The sequence below is a fragment of the Myotis davidii genome, unplaced genomic scaffold (assembly GCF_000327345.1).
Source record: "Myotis davidii unplaced genomic scaffold, ASM32734v1 scaffold332, whole genome shotgun sequence".
Lineage (NCBI taxonomy): Eukaryota > Metazoa > Chordata > Mammalia > Chiroptera > Vespertilionidae > Myotis > Myotis davidii.
This window is the reverse complement of record NW_006285779.1, coordinates 4,916,563-4,930,590: the sequence shown is the minus strand read 5'-3', so window position 1 is coordinate 4,930,590 and position 14,028 is coordinate 4,916,563. Positions and strand designations below refer to the sequence as shown.

General features: G+C 43.2%; 1 protein-coding gene across 1 annotated transcript in view; it reads right to left on the bottom strand.

The window, feature by feature from the left end:
* The window catches only part of LOC102762974 (cytochrome c oxidase assembly protein COX15 homolog), a 15,588-nt gene extending 1,827 nt beyond the window's left edge, over positions 1-13,761 (bottom strand). Inside the window, exons 1-7 of the mRNA XM_006756566.2 lie at positions 13,665-13,761; positions 11,155-11,345; positions 9,486-9,608; positions 9,022-9,208; positions 5,407-5,574; positions 3,336-3,417; positions 1,260-1,414 (exon numbers count right to left, since the gene is read on the bottom strand). Coding sequence (XP_006756629.1) covers positions 1,260-1,414; positions 3,336-3,417; positions 5,407-5,574; positions 9,022-9,208; positions 9,486-9,608; positions 11,155-11,345; positions 13,665-13,754 — 996 coding nt within the window. The 5' untranslated portion in view covers positions 13,755-13,761. The remainder of the gene's footprint in view (positions 1-1,259; positions 1,415-3,335; positions 3,418-5,406; positions 5,575-9,021; positions 9,209-9,485; positions 9,609-11,154; positions 11,346-13,664) is intronic.
* Positions 13,762-14,028: the final 267 nt, after the last annotated feature.

The following is a 14,028-nucleotide window of genomic DNA, read 5'->3' as shown; positions in this document are numbered from 1 at the left end:
GGAAAGAGTCTCATCCAGAGCCAGTGGGAAGCGCCCACCCTCCTGATTTCCGCTCACCTCCCATGTATCTCCTCCAGAACCAGTGAGTAACCACCAGGCACCTCCCTGTCCCAGGCAGGGAGCCCCCTGCAGTTCCACCTCTGGTTTCTGCTCCTCAGTCTCCTTCCCACCCCTCTTCTGGCCACTTAAATGCAGATGTGCCACCTAACGTTTCTGCACCTATCCCTTTATACACACTCTCTCTCTCGGTGATCTTATCCACCTTCCACTGTGGTGCCCCCCAGGCATGGCCCTCACATTTTAAATCATTCTTTGCACTCTTATCCCTAATTTTACACCTACAGTAATCTTGTATTCCAGCCCATGAGGGTTATTATTTTCCTGAGCGGTGAGTAGAGGAGGTGGTGGTAGTGCCATCCGAGTCCTCTGGACTTCTCTGTGTGGATGTATTGTATCCTCTCACACTTAACATACCTCCATCTGTTGACATATCCCATATCTAGCTCAGCACTCATTCCAATAGCCTTATTTTTGTTGGTCATTTTTTAAGCATGCCCCCAAAGAAACTTTGGAATCTTCCTTTATCTTTCCTCACCTCACCTTCCTTTCTACAGCAATATTCTATTCCTTACAACCTCTCTCAGTTTCATCATTCTTCTTAAACCCACTCCCACCATGAAGCCTTGAACCCCATCACTCTCACTCTCACCTGCATTACTGCAATAGCACTGCTGCTTCTCACTGGTCTCCTTGTTGCTCATCTTCAATTTATCATGCCAGAGTACCAGACCAATCTTAACATGACCCATAGCAGGCCCTAAGTAAATATTACTTAAATAAAACAAAAAGTATATGATGCTCTTGGCTCCTTGGGGGGGTCCTGGTTCAGCTCTGACAGCTATGTGATCAGCATCCACTGTCTTCACACTCTCTTCTCTACCCAGCCTTTTATCTGCTAAAATGACTCTCCTATGTGTGTGCAGGATTCAGGGAGGTTATCATTTGCTAGATGGTGAAAAGCAGATTCAAACTTTAAGAAGCTGGCAGTATCCTGAAAGCCAGAAATTGGCTGGGAGGGTGTGTGGGTAATTAGGAGAAAAACAGCACATTAGAAAACTGATACTCAGTTTCCTCTTTAAAAAAAAAAGGAAATCTGGTGCCCACTCTATCCTCTCACTATTGTAATCAGTGCTTCGAACACCCCAAACCTGTGAGAGGCTCCCTGTGCTTAGCAGCCAGTAACCACCAGCCAGACTTACCAGAATCCGGTGATCAAACTGCACCATAGTAGGGTTCTCAAAAACATTCCTCAGGACGGGAGAGAAGGTGAAAAGGTCTTCTGGGACCCAAGATTCCCCCATCTTGGGGAAGGAGTTGTAAACAAGCCCAGCATCCAGTCCTGCCACAAAAGCCCCTGCATGCCAAGGCCAACGGTATTTATTAAAATGAGGGAAAGAGGAGGCCAAATACCATTCTGACACGGAAAAGGTTTATCTGGACAGGATTAATGGGGGGAAGAAAGGGACACATGTAATACTTTCAATAATGAAGATTAAAAAAGAAAAAGTTCAGTATCCCAGAGTTAGATAAAAGGAAGTGCCTTATATATATAAGTGTTTACAGTAGGGGTTCTCAAACAGGGAATATACATCACAGTCACCATGAGAGCTTAAAAGAAAAACAACTATAGTCTCACTTGCTCCCACCCCAAGATTCTGGCATGCCTCCCCTGGAGGAATGAACTAGAAGCTCTAGAGAGACATGCTCCTTTGAAAAAATTCCTTAGTGATTTCCCCCCACGGAGAACTACTGATCTATTCTGAAAGAGTTCTTCCCCCAGATATCTGCATAATTTACTCACCTTATCAAAAAGATCTCCCCAATGATCCCATAAAGACGGCACTTCCCCACCCTACCGCTATTCCATAAAGTCCTTTGTTTCTCTCCACAGCACTGAACACTGTCTGACATACTGTTTTTGTTTATCTCTTCCTCAAGTGCTCAAAAAAATGTTTATTAAATGAACAAAGAAATGGAAAAAGAAAACACACGCTTATAAACCAAATCCTGGATATGTTACTGGCTACTAAGCATATAAACAGGGTATTCGTGAGTTATTATCATCAAATTATTATTTTGATTCCATAATTTACGATCAAAGAGGATTCAGGGATGTTTAGATCATATTCTTGATTCTGTAAATGCCATTTATCAAGTCAAAATTCATTTTCTTACGCCATGAAAAGAGGGAGGGGAGGGTTGGGGAGATCACTGGTTTGATCCCTCCAGTACGCAGGCTGACACTCTATCCACTGAGCCAAACCAGTTTCGGCTTGATGGTTTTATTTTAAAGCACTGATGTCTAATGTAACTTCATGGGATGATGACAATGTGCTATATCTGCCATCCAGTATAACAGCTGCTAAGCCACATGTGGCTACTGAACTCTTGAAATGTGGCTAATGTGACTGAGGAACTAACCCTTAAATTCTACTTAATTTTAAACAATTTAAATTTAAATAGTCACGAGACTAGTGGTTATTGTATTGGATAACACAGTTCGACAAAGAGAGAGGAAGAGGTGTGATTTAAAGAATGAGAAAGATCTGCATTGGCCTCTTTGCCCCAATGAACTCCCTACCCTAGACCATCTTGAGGGAAGGTCTTTTGTCTGACCCATCTTGTTATATGGTAATAATAACAATAACGTTTACAGAATAATAACAGCTAATACTTACATAGTTTTTGCCACATGCCAGGTACTGGTGTAAGCACTTCACATATTCTACTCATTATTATCATCATCCCCATTTCACAGATGAGGTCACTGAGTATGAGAGGGTCTAAAGCTCACCCAAGGTCACTGAGTTCACAGGTGGTAAAGCCAGGATTTGAGCCCTAACCGGTTTGGCTCAGTGGATAGAGTATTGGCCTGCAGACTGAAGGGTCCCAGGTTCAATTCCGGTCAAGGGCATGTACCTTGGTTGCGGGCACATCCCCAGTAGGGGGTGATTTGCAGGAGGCAGCTGATCGATGTTTCTCTCTCATTGATATTTCTAGCTCTCTATCCCTCTCCCTTCCTCTCTGTAAAAAATCAATAAAATATATATATTTTTAAAAGCCAGGATTTGAGTCTAGGCAGTGTGGATCCAGGCAGCTTCTCAATAATTTTGTTTAACTGACTTACACAGAATTTTTGGAAGGGAGGAAAGAACAGAAACAGAGGGTAAAGATGGTGGGTATGAGAAAGGCAGATATGAAAAGGAAATATGACGTTACAGGAAGAAAGGGGAAAGCATTAGGCAGGAGACCTGAGCCATCTTGAAGAGTCCTACCTGACAGAGCTGTAAGGAACACCAGGCCTGTTGTTCCGTGAGCAAATCGTCTCAACCACAGGAGCTGACGGGTTTCAGGCAACTAAATAAAAAAATCACTCAAGTTAACAGTTCTGCAGGAACTACAAGAGGCAGCAAAGATCTCCAAGGCCAAAGCCAAGTGACAATTTGAGGCCAGATATTCTCTGACCCCTAAACGAGGTTAGGTACTCCCAGCAGATACTCTGTTCTGACACACATCATGTTTTACTAAATGTATACATTTACCACCTGTCTTCTCTGCGATCCTATAAGTTTTGTGAAGGCAGGAACTGCCATCTGTCTTATTACAGTAGCCCTAGCCCAAGGCTTGGCATTAGGTGCTCAATACGTACCTATTTCATAACTGCAAGATTTGCATTGTTCAGGTGGGCAGGGAGGATGCTTCACCATGGTTAAAATGATGTGGCTTAAAATATAGGACTGGATTTTCATCTTGTGTGTGACATTTAATGCTTACCAAATATAATCAGAATCAAAATTGCATAAAATGCCTATAGTGGAGATTCTGGCATTTAATGTCTATAGTGGAGATTCTTGTGTTTTTGGTAAAGTCTAAATTTATTTTTGCTATAGCCAACTTTTGATACCAATCAGTGAGTCAGCAAATATTTATGAAGAACTTTATAAGCAGGTAACCATAAAGATACAGAAAGGTGAAGTCAGAGTGCTGCCCTCAAATGCTTTGCAATCTAGTACGTGAAGAATGAGGTATCATTACTGAGATTTTTGTAGCATGATGTCAGGGCTGTCAAATAAACTTCCGCAATGATGGACATGTTCTAGTATCTGTGCTGCCCCCAATAAGTGGATAAAGAGATCTTAAATCGAGGCCAGAGCAACTTAAAATTAAATAAAACGTTAATTTTATTTAAAGGTGAAGTAAATAACAAGTTTGTTTAAAGTTAATTTTATTTAATATTAATTAATTAAAATTTAAATAGCCACATGTAGCTAGTGAGCTACTGTGTTGGACCGCATTTCCAACTATATGTTTGACTATCTCAAATCCTTTCTGTAATTAGTGGAATATAAATAAATGTTAAAAAGAGAAAAACAATTCATTGATAATTAAAAAGTCAGTAGAGACTGTTGGCAATGAGTGTGTATATGTAAGTGTGTGGTGGATATATATAGAGGTGGGTTGGGAAGCCAGATAAGAACTGAAAGGAACGAATGGGTTGTCAGGATGTACAGCTATCCATAGAGGCAATTCATTTTAGAAATTTGGCTTTGAAAGCCAGGAGAACAGGAATTTTTCAGATGTGGATTTGTCTACTGTACCAATGTTTCAACTCCATCTGGCTTCCCTGTGGGATGACTGACAAGTGAACATTTCCTGTCCTTGTTGGGATCCAGGCCACTGGCTCCAAGTACCTACTGGATGATTCTACTTAAAAGTTCTATTGACATCTAAAACCTACTCCATGAACAGGTTATCCATGTCAACCATGTCTTCAATACCTAAAATACTGTTCATTAAAAAAAAACAAAACTAGAAAAAACTGTAATTGGCCTACTGAGAAAGTCCTTGTGGCAAGATCACTAGGTTTACTGTACTGTTTGGCCTGATGAATGGCAGGTCGCCATCTAAAGAACCAACAACCCACGATGGATCTTGTGCACCACCACAGGGCCAGCACTCACTCTTGTTCTAGCCTCCTTGCCTTGCCATTCCCACCCCTCCAGAGTGGCTGGGCTACCTCTGATTGTTGGTACTCCGTCCCACTTTTTCTAAAATTCACGTTTTCACCTTTTCCAATAGGCAATGCTGACAAAATATTCCTCTCTTATACTATTTCTCCTTTAAATGAGTTGCTCCAGCTCAAAATAACTGCACATTTTACTCTGCAGTCTCAAAGCTATCCAGTCCCAAAGTTTAATGTTCCTCTAAACTTTGGTTTTATCTGGTTGCTGGTAAACTGGTAGATGTCACCAAGGGAATATGTACATTTTGACATAACTTCCTAGTAGAGCCGGAATTACCTGTCAGCCGTGTGTGGAACTGGTAACAATACAGACTGATTTTTACCTGGTGCTGAGGAAGCAGCAGCGAGAGCGAAGTCCACAAGCTGGCGCAATAAAGAACCAGGGCTGACCCCAGGTGGGCAGCAAGGCGGTACTGGCTGACCCGGGGGATGTCATGAGAATCTGGCTTTTCTTCTAATCCACTTTTCACCATATACCATCCCAACAGACCCTAGGACCAAAAAGAGAAGAGGCAAAGAAAACAAAGTTGAAACTGTCTATTCAACTTGACGTTCGGAAAAAGTGAGTTATCGATTATCAGGCATACTCCCTACCTGACACTTCCTTTCCATGCCCCTCCCAAATCCTCTGTATCTCAGGAATCATGACTTAACCACATTTTCACATACAGCACCATAAATACTTAACTGCTGATTAGATTATCATTTTATTGAAGTATAAGTCAAATATAGAAAAGCATACAAAAGCTTATCTGTGGGCAAAACCTTACATATACTTGATATGGTTTAATATTATGTGAACCACTGAAATATGAGAATATAAAGAGAGCTGTTTCTAAAAAAACCAGATGGAATGTTCTGGAAAGCTTGAGAATGCTTAAAAACAACTATCAAGTTCAGTGGGAATAGAAAATTATAAAAGCTTTGTGGGGGTAAAAATCGGTAAGGCTTTGCAGTCAGATTGCTTTGCAAGTATCTAAGTTCTCACTTAAGAGAAATGAAAATGAAATGGTAGTTTATGGGGGTGTAAGAGATCTGAGCTTGAACTCCAATCAGAGGACTAAAAAACAGGCCTTGGCTCTTCACCCTACATAATAAAAGCCCAGCGACCAAATGGCAAACCAACCGGACGACCACGGCCGGTCGCCCAGCTAGCCCTGTCCCTGAGCGCCCCCACCCCAACCCAATGGGGGCAGGGCCAGCCGGCAAACCGCCTGCGGCCCTTTGCCCCGGCCAGCCCCCAACACCCCTAATCACTGCCTGGCTCCCTGGTGCATGAACATTTAGTGAAAGCACAAGAAAATAATTATCAGTCCCTTCTGTCCCCAACCAGAGTCTCCAGAGGGCTGTGCTAATACTGCAGCCAAGGTGTGGAATTCTCCCTCCACAGCTCGCAGCCCCAGGAGACCTTCCAAATTAGCCAAAAAGGTGACCTAAGCATTAACGGGATGGCAGCCCTTTGCTGAGGAATGTAGAGAGGCTGGGGGGGAATTTTGTGAAATTGTGGTGCCTTGCAATTTGGTGAACTTTCAATCTCTCTTTAAAAGGGACGGCAAAGAGGACCCACAGGCAGCCAGAAGCAACAACAAAGGGTAGGCACATTCAAAAACAGAAAAACTTTTAAACAGACATGAAGATCATATTGGGAAACAGGGCAGAGCACCAGGAAGATGCAAAAATCATTAAAGGGCCAACATCCATCTTGATATACGTTTGCAAACAACACATAAACAACTTCATCTCATGGCACGTGAAATTCAAAACAGTTCTGTTGTGGGTTTTCTTTTGGCATCCTTAAAGTATAACTAGATCCAGCTGGGGGAAAGCTATAGCTTCCATCATTAGACCCCACGGCTGGCCCCGCCCAATGGGCTCCCATTGGGGTGGGTCAGACGGACCCCATCCGTGCACAAATTCGTGCACGGGGCCTCTAGTTTTAAAATAAAGGTAATGAAAGGACATGTTTAAAAGTTAAGGTATGTATTATTATTCTATGATTTCCTGCTTATACTATCTTTTTCAAGTAACCGAAGTGTCAGTTCCAATCATATAAATACTAGAGGTCTGATGCACAAAATTCATACAAGAGTAGGCCTTCCTTCCCCTGGCTGCCGGCACCGGCTTCCCTTGCAGAGGTAGGCCCTGCCCACCCACTGCAGCCTGCGGGTCAGTGGCCTGAGCCTCCCTCTTTGGGGTGATTGTGGAGCCCCCCAATTGATCACTGGGCCTCCCTCAGCAGGGTGATCATGGGGCAATGGCTGGGCCCCTGACCAACTGCATTGCACCTGCCTTGGCTGGCCTGGTGCCCAGTGGGTGTCATAGCATGGTCCCGGATGGTCTTTCCACTGTTTGGCCTTTGGGCCGATTTGTGTATTATGCTGTTATTATATAGGCTAGCCCTGTCACCCCCGCCCTGCCAGGACAATAGAATCATGTCAAAAGGTGGAATTCTCCCACCTCTTGTAAATATATGCTCCTTGGGAAACCTTTTTTGGGCATTTCTTCCCCCTTTATGACTACCCTGGATGTCCTATCTTAATCTCATCTGCACAGAACACTGGAGGATGAAGTATAGAGTGTGATTTGCTAGCCCTCACTTTCTTTGTTCCATACCCTATTTGCCATCTTCAATTTTCTGCTTCTCTTAGAGTCTGTCCTTAGTGACATTTTTTTCCCCATTTTTAAACAAATTTTCATTTTGTTTTACCCTTCCTCCCCTAGTTTCTTTCTCTCTCTCTAAAATATATTTTTATTGATTTCAGAGAGGAAGGGAGAGGGAGTGAAACATCAATGATGAGAATCATTGATTGGCTGCCTCCTGCATGTCCCCCATTGGGGATCAAGCCCACAATCCGGGCATGTGCCATGACTGGGAATTGAACCATGACTTCCTGGTTCACAGGTTGATGCTCAACCGCGGAGCCAAGCCAGCCAGGCATTCACCTCTCCCCTAGTTTCCATTAGACTTTTATTAATGTCTAATTCCTTATTTGCTTCTATTGCCTATATTACATCTCTTCCAACTTCCACATTTCCTTCTATTTGGTTCATAATTTCACCATTTCCACGTTAAATTAACCAACTCACTTCCTCCTGATCAAATTTTGATATTTGATGTTTAAATACTCATGTCTTTTCTAATACCACTTTTCTTGGCTCTCAGCCTCAGAGTCATTCAATGATCTTTTTCTACCATTTATAGTATACAGTACTTTGATACCTCTCAGCTACATCTATATTTTAAAGTCTCTCATCCCATAAACTGTTTCTCTTTTGGAATTTTCTTTTTTGCTTCTACAGCCATTCTACCATAGGGATCCCAGTTCCGCACAGATAGAAAAAGGGAAGAGATGAGAATCCAGGAGAGCCATGGTGGGAAAGAAACTCTAATTCTCGTGACACAAAAATATATTTGAGTGCTTACTGATTCCAGGCACTAACCTAAGTTTTTTGTTTTGTTTTGTTTTGTTTTAATATATTTTATTGATTTTTTACAGGGAGGAAGGGAAAGGGATAGAGAGTCAGAAACATGGATGAGAGAGAAACATCCATCAGCCGCTTCCTGCACAACCCTCACTGGGGATGTGCCCGCAACCAAGGTACATGCCCTTGACCGGAATCGAACCTGGGACCCTTCAGTCCGCAGGCCGACGCTCCATCCACTGAGCCAAACCGGTCACAGCTAACCTAAGTTCTTTATATGCATGATCTCATTTAATATTCATGCAACCTAAACAGTAGGTACTATTATTATCCCTATTTACAGGCCAGGGAAGCATAGCCTACAGAGGTTAGAACTTGCCTACTACATGGTAGAGCTGGGCCTTAAAGCCAGGCCTGCTAGACTAAAATCCACACGCTTACCTATTCTGTTAAAGAATGCCAACTAGGAAGCTCTTGGAAACATCTCGTGTTTCCCAAACTTGAATAAGTCTCACCTGGAAGCATACTAAACCACAGAGGGCAAGCACACGTCCTTTCATGTTGTGGCTGAGCCAGCCCTTTCTCCAAAAGTAGGCAGCAGGCAGGATGTATGCGAGGCCCACAAGCCGACCCCACATTCGGTGTGAGTACTCCATGTACCAGATGAACTTGAATTCCGCCAGTGTCATATCATGATTTAAGCTGGGTGAAAAGGGAAGTCAAAAAATAAGCAAGAGGAAACATCCATCTCAATTTTATTTCCCAATGGAATGCAGTCCTGATGCTTGATAGGTCTACCCTCCTCCTCATCAGTGGCCTCAGGATCACTCTGGAATTGGAGGTTTACTGTAGGAAGCTCACTAAACGTAACAGAGCCAAATACCAAGAAATAATGGGATCTAATCTTCTGACACGTTTAAATGAGCAAGAGACTGAGTGGACCTCGTGGGACATTTACCTGATTTTTTATAATACTTACATTTTAAATTCTGGAAATTGCTGGTATTTTTGGAATTCTGCTTCCCATTCCTCTTGGCTTGTAGGTGGCTTCATCTCCTTTATTAAATGCCAATCTACCATTGAGAGGCCAGACTCTGTCAATCTTAGGAAAGGAAAGAAATTTGAGAGAGGGAGGGAGGGAGGGAGGGAGGGAGGGAGAGAGAGAGAGAGAGAGAGAAGAGGATGCTCAATGATGGATTACTCATAATAGTTTATGGCAACAAGTGGATCTAAATAAAGGTAAACGTTTCATTGTTTCCTGACACCTTTCTCTTCTCTTACTGCTTAGAATTTTGACAGAAACAGCAAAATCAACCCTTAGACCAAGGAAATTTGCCCTAAATGCATAACCAAGGAAGAGAGATTTGATATAGAGATAACACACTTTAGGTTCTTAAGTAAATTTAAAGACAGTAAAGTTCACATTTGTCAGTTCCCATAACAGTCTATATAACACAGTCAGTATTTGAAATAAGGGCACAGGGAATGTGGAGAGAATTTGAGAACACATAATTAAAACCAAAGGTATTTTCACCAAAAGGAGTTAGTGTAAGTAAAAGGCTGATTTTAGGCTTGAGGCAGGAAATGCACAAGAAGAGCCTGGAATATTTTATCCAGAAAACAAGGACTCAAAGGTTACCAGGGTCCTGTCAAAACGACTCTGGAGCCAATTTGAGAGGTTCTCACTGACTAAGGATGGGACAATTTGAGCAAAACATCACTGCAATGGATTGAAACATACCAAGTATGTTTAAACCTATGAGCTCATAATGATACTTAAAAATGAACACTTTATTGTTTACCTTTGGAGGGTACGTGGGAACCAATTTATTATTTTGAAAATTGGTAAATAAAGGGAAAGAATCAAGTATTTACTCTGCTTTTCCTATATACAGTGTACCTTAGGATAACCCAATTATTGATGAGGGAAAGTTTCTCTGTAGAGCTGAGCTACTAGAATATTACAATTTTAAACTCTAATGAAATAATGAATCTGAGCAATGATCACCAATGGTGGTTGGCATCTCTAATAGACACTAAATATTTATAAATGTTATAATCACCTATGAAGTATTCTGCCCCCGTCCCAACCTGAAGCTGATCAAGCAATAACCAGTTTACAGGAAATACCGGGGACAATGGGACTTATTAACCACCACCACCATTGTATGCAATCAGAAAAATCCAGACTGGGAAACTCTATAGGACAAATGATTTGGGTTTCTTCAATAAAAACTGCAAATGGCGGGGTGGGGGTGTGAGGGGGGAAAGGGACGTATAAAGAGACCCAAGAGGCATATGAACTAATTTTGATGTATCAAACTTATTTGGGTTTAATTCAAACTAACTGTATACGAAATTTTGAGACAAATTTGAACTCTGATTATAGGGGGAAATATACACAAACAATGTACAGCTAACAATTAAGATCTAAACCAGTCTCTATGAAGTGCTCCTTTTAAATAAACCCTAAACTGTTCTATGTCAGGGCAAGCTATCAGTCATATTCCCTCTTTAGGCCTCAGTTTCTGCATTTGTCAAATGAAGGAGCTAGACTATATGATTCCTGGGGTCCTTTCCCCCTTGGGCATCCTGTACCTCTACTGACGACCCAAAGAGCTGACAACTGCTATGAGCAAATTACTCACCTAGTTACTCCACCAAGAATAACTGCTCCAGCTACTGTTCCACTGCAGACCAGGAGCCATCGGCCCACTACCCGCTCAGCAGCCTTTGAAGGGAGGGACACTGTACCCCTTCCAGATTGTAAAGCTACTTCAGAGATGGTGCTGTACTGCCCTGGCCTCAAGGGGATCCTGATCCCACAGCTGCAACCACACTAAGGATCAAGACAGATAAATTACCACTGGAGAGAGGGAAAGACCTCACTTCACTGCTACCCACCCCAGTCCCACTGTGCTGTGCAACATCTCCACTGCTGCTGCCCCGGTAAATCATCTCTTCACTGGATTACTGTATCCACCTTCCTACTAGTTTTCCTGCCTGTAGTCTTGGCCTCATTCCAATCCACTGCCACACTACATGAACCTTCTGATCTCTGCATACTTCCCCCAGACTTAAATCTAAACCTAGACATGGGTTCTTTTATTTCTTCTGAGGATCTTTAAATAAGACTTCTGGGACACCCTTGTTCCCTGATAGAAAATACAGTCAGCCTGGCCGGTGTGGTTCAGTGGTTGAGCATCAACCTATGAACCAGGAATTCCCGGTCTGGGAACATGATGGAATGTGGGCTTGATGCCCAGCAGGAGGCGTGCAGAGGCAGCAGATCAATGATTGATGAGAATCTCATCATTGATGTTTCTACCTCCCTTCCGCTCTGCAATCAATTAATATATATGTATATATGAAAATACAAGGCATACCTCGTTTTATTGTGCTTCAATTTTTGCGTTTTGCAGATATTGCGTTTGTTTTGCAAATTGAAGGTTTGTGGCAACCCTACATTGAACAAATTGAAAACTTCCCAGAAAGGAGTCACCATTCTAGATGCCATTTAGAACATTTGTGATTCACAGAAAGAGGTGAAAATATCAATATTAACAGGAGTTTGGAAATTGACTCCAACCCTCATGGATGACATTGAGGGGCTCAAGTCTTCTGTGGAAGAAATAACCACAGATGTAGAAACAGCAAGAGAACTAGAATTAGAACTGGAGCCTGAAGTGTGACTCAACTGCTGTAACCTCATGATAAAACTTGAACAAACGAGAAATTGCTTCTTTTGGAGAAGGAGAAAAAGTGGTTCCTTGAGATGGAATCTACTCTTGGTGAAGATACTGTGAAGACTGTTGAAATGGCAACAAAGGACTTAGAATATTACATAAACTTAGTGCTAAAGCAGTAGCAGGGTTTGAGTGGATTGTCTCCAATTTTGAAAGAAGTTCCACTGTGGGTAGAATGCTATCACACAGCATCCCATGCTATAGAGAAATCATTCTCATGAAAGGAAGTCCATCAATGTAGTAAACTTCATTGTTATCTTATTTTAAATAATTGCTACAGCCACCCCAACCTTCACCCTGATCGGCCAGCCGCCATCAATAAATATCAAGGCAAGACCCTTCACAAGCAAAAAGATGACGACTCACTTAAGGCTCAGATGATGGTCACCAGTTTTTAGCAGGAAGGTATTTCTAAATTAAGGTATGTGCATTGAATTTTTAGACATAATGTCACTGCACACTTAACAGACGATAATATAATGAAGATATAACTTTTATATGCACTGGGAAACCCCAAAATTCACGTAACTCGCTTATGTGACATTCGCTTTATTGCAAGGGTCTGGAACCGAACCTGCATTCTCCGAGGTGTGCCTGTAATGCCCACGGCAGACCTCAGTTTGGAAGCCACCTCCTCTGGTTGATATTTTCACCTCTTTCCTCTGGGAAGTGTTCCCAGGCTATCCTAGGTCCGCAGCAGGTCACTCTCAGCACACTTTAGGCTCCTCCCCGTCTCCCACTAAACTATGAGCTGTGGGACAACGGGGCCTGGTCCCTTCTCTCCTGCTTCCTTTGTTTCAAACACAGTTCCCTTACCCAACAAAACCTTCATAAATGAATTATAAATAACTACAGTGTGCCCTCCTCCAGGGCGGTAGCCTTTTGATAGTTTCGTCTGCTTCCCAGTCCCTAACAGTCACTCAATGCAGCAATTGTTAGTGGAGGGGAGACATCCCTGAGGGCCAAAAGACCAAATCTGGTTTCCTGCTTCTAACTAAAGTAACTTTAGACAACTTAAATTAGGCCTCAATTTCCTTCTTTGCAGAAGGGAGTTACACAATCCTTAACTTGGTTACCTGGGGGCTTTTAGCAAGAATCAAATATCTGGATAAAATGTACTGAGCTTTTACTTTGTGCTAAGTGCTTAGATATATTAAACGTAATCCTTCCAGAAGTCTTATGAATTAAGTATTGTTGTCATCCCCATTTTTAGAGATGAGGAAACTGAGGCACAGGAAGGTTACCTAACTTGGCTAGTAACTAACACACAGCTAGTAAGTGGCAGGTCCAGTGCGGAACGCAGGGGCTCCGGAAACAAGGACACGCGCCTTGAACTCTAAGGAGCTACGGAAACGTGATGTCGGTCATCTACCGTCTTTCTCCCGGTGCCCGCTTCCGCTGCGGTGCGGTACCTGCATTCGAGGTGCCGCCCTGGGACCCAGGAGTCGGAGACATGAGCCCCCCATCAAGGCCTTCAAGGGCGGAAGGAGTAATCGCTGCATATTGAGGACGGGGCCCGGCCGCCACCTCCACACCCCGGCGCTCGGAGGTCTCTCCTCTCTGCCTCGGGGAAGAAGCACTTCCGAGTCACACTAAGCAAGCTCCTCCCCCCGAGACAGCGGGGGTGAGCAGTGACTGCGCCTGCGCCGGCGACTTGGCGTTCGCGGGGGCTGCTGGGGTGTGGACGTCAGGGGCGCGCGGAGGCGCGCGCAGCGGTGGGAACGAGCTTCCCTGGTCGCGCGCACCCAAACCCGGATCCGAGTGGAAACCGTAGCC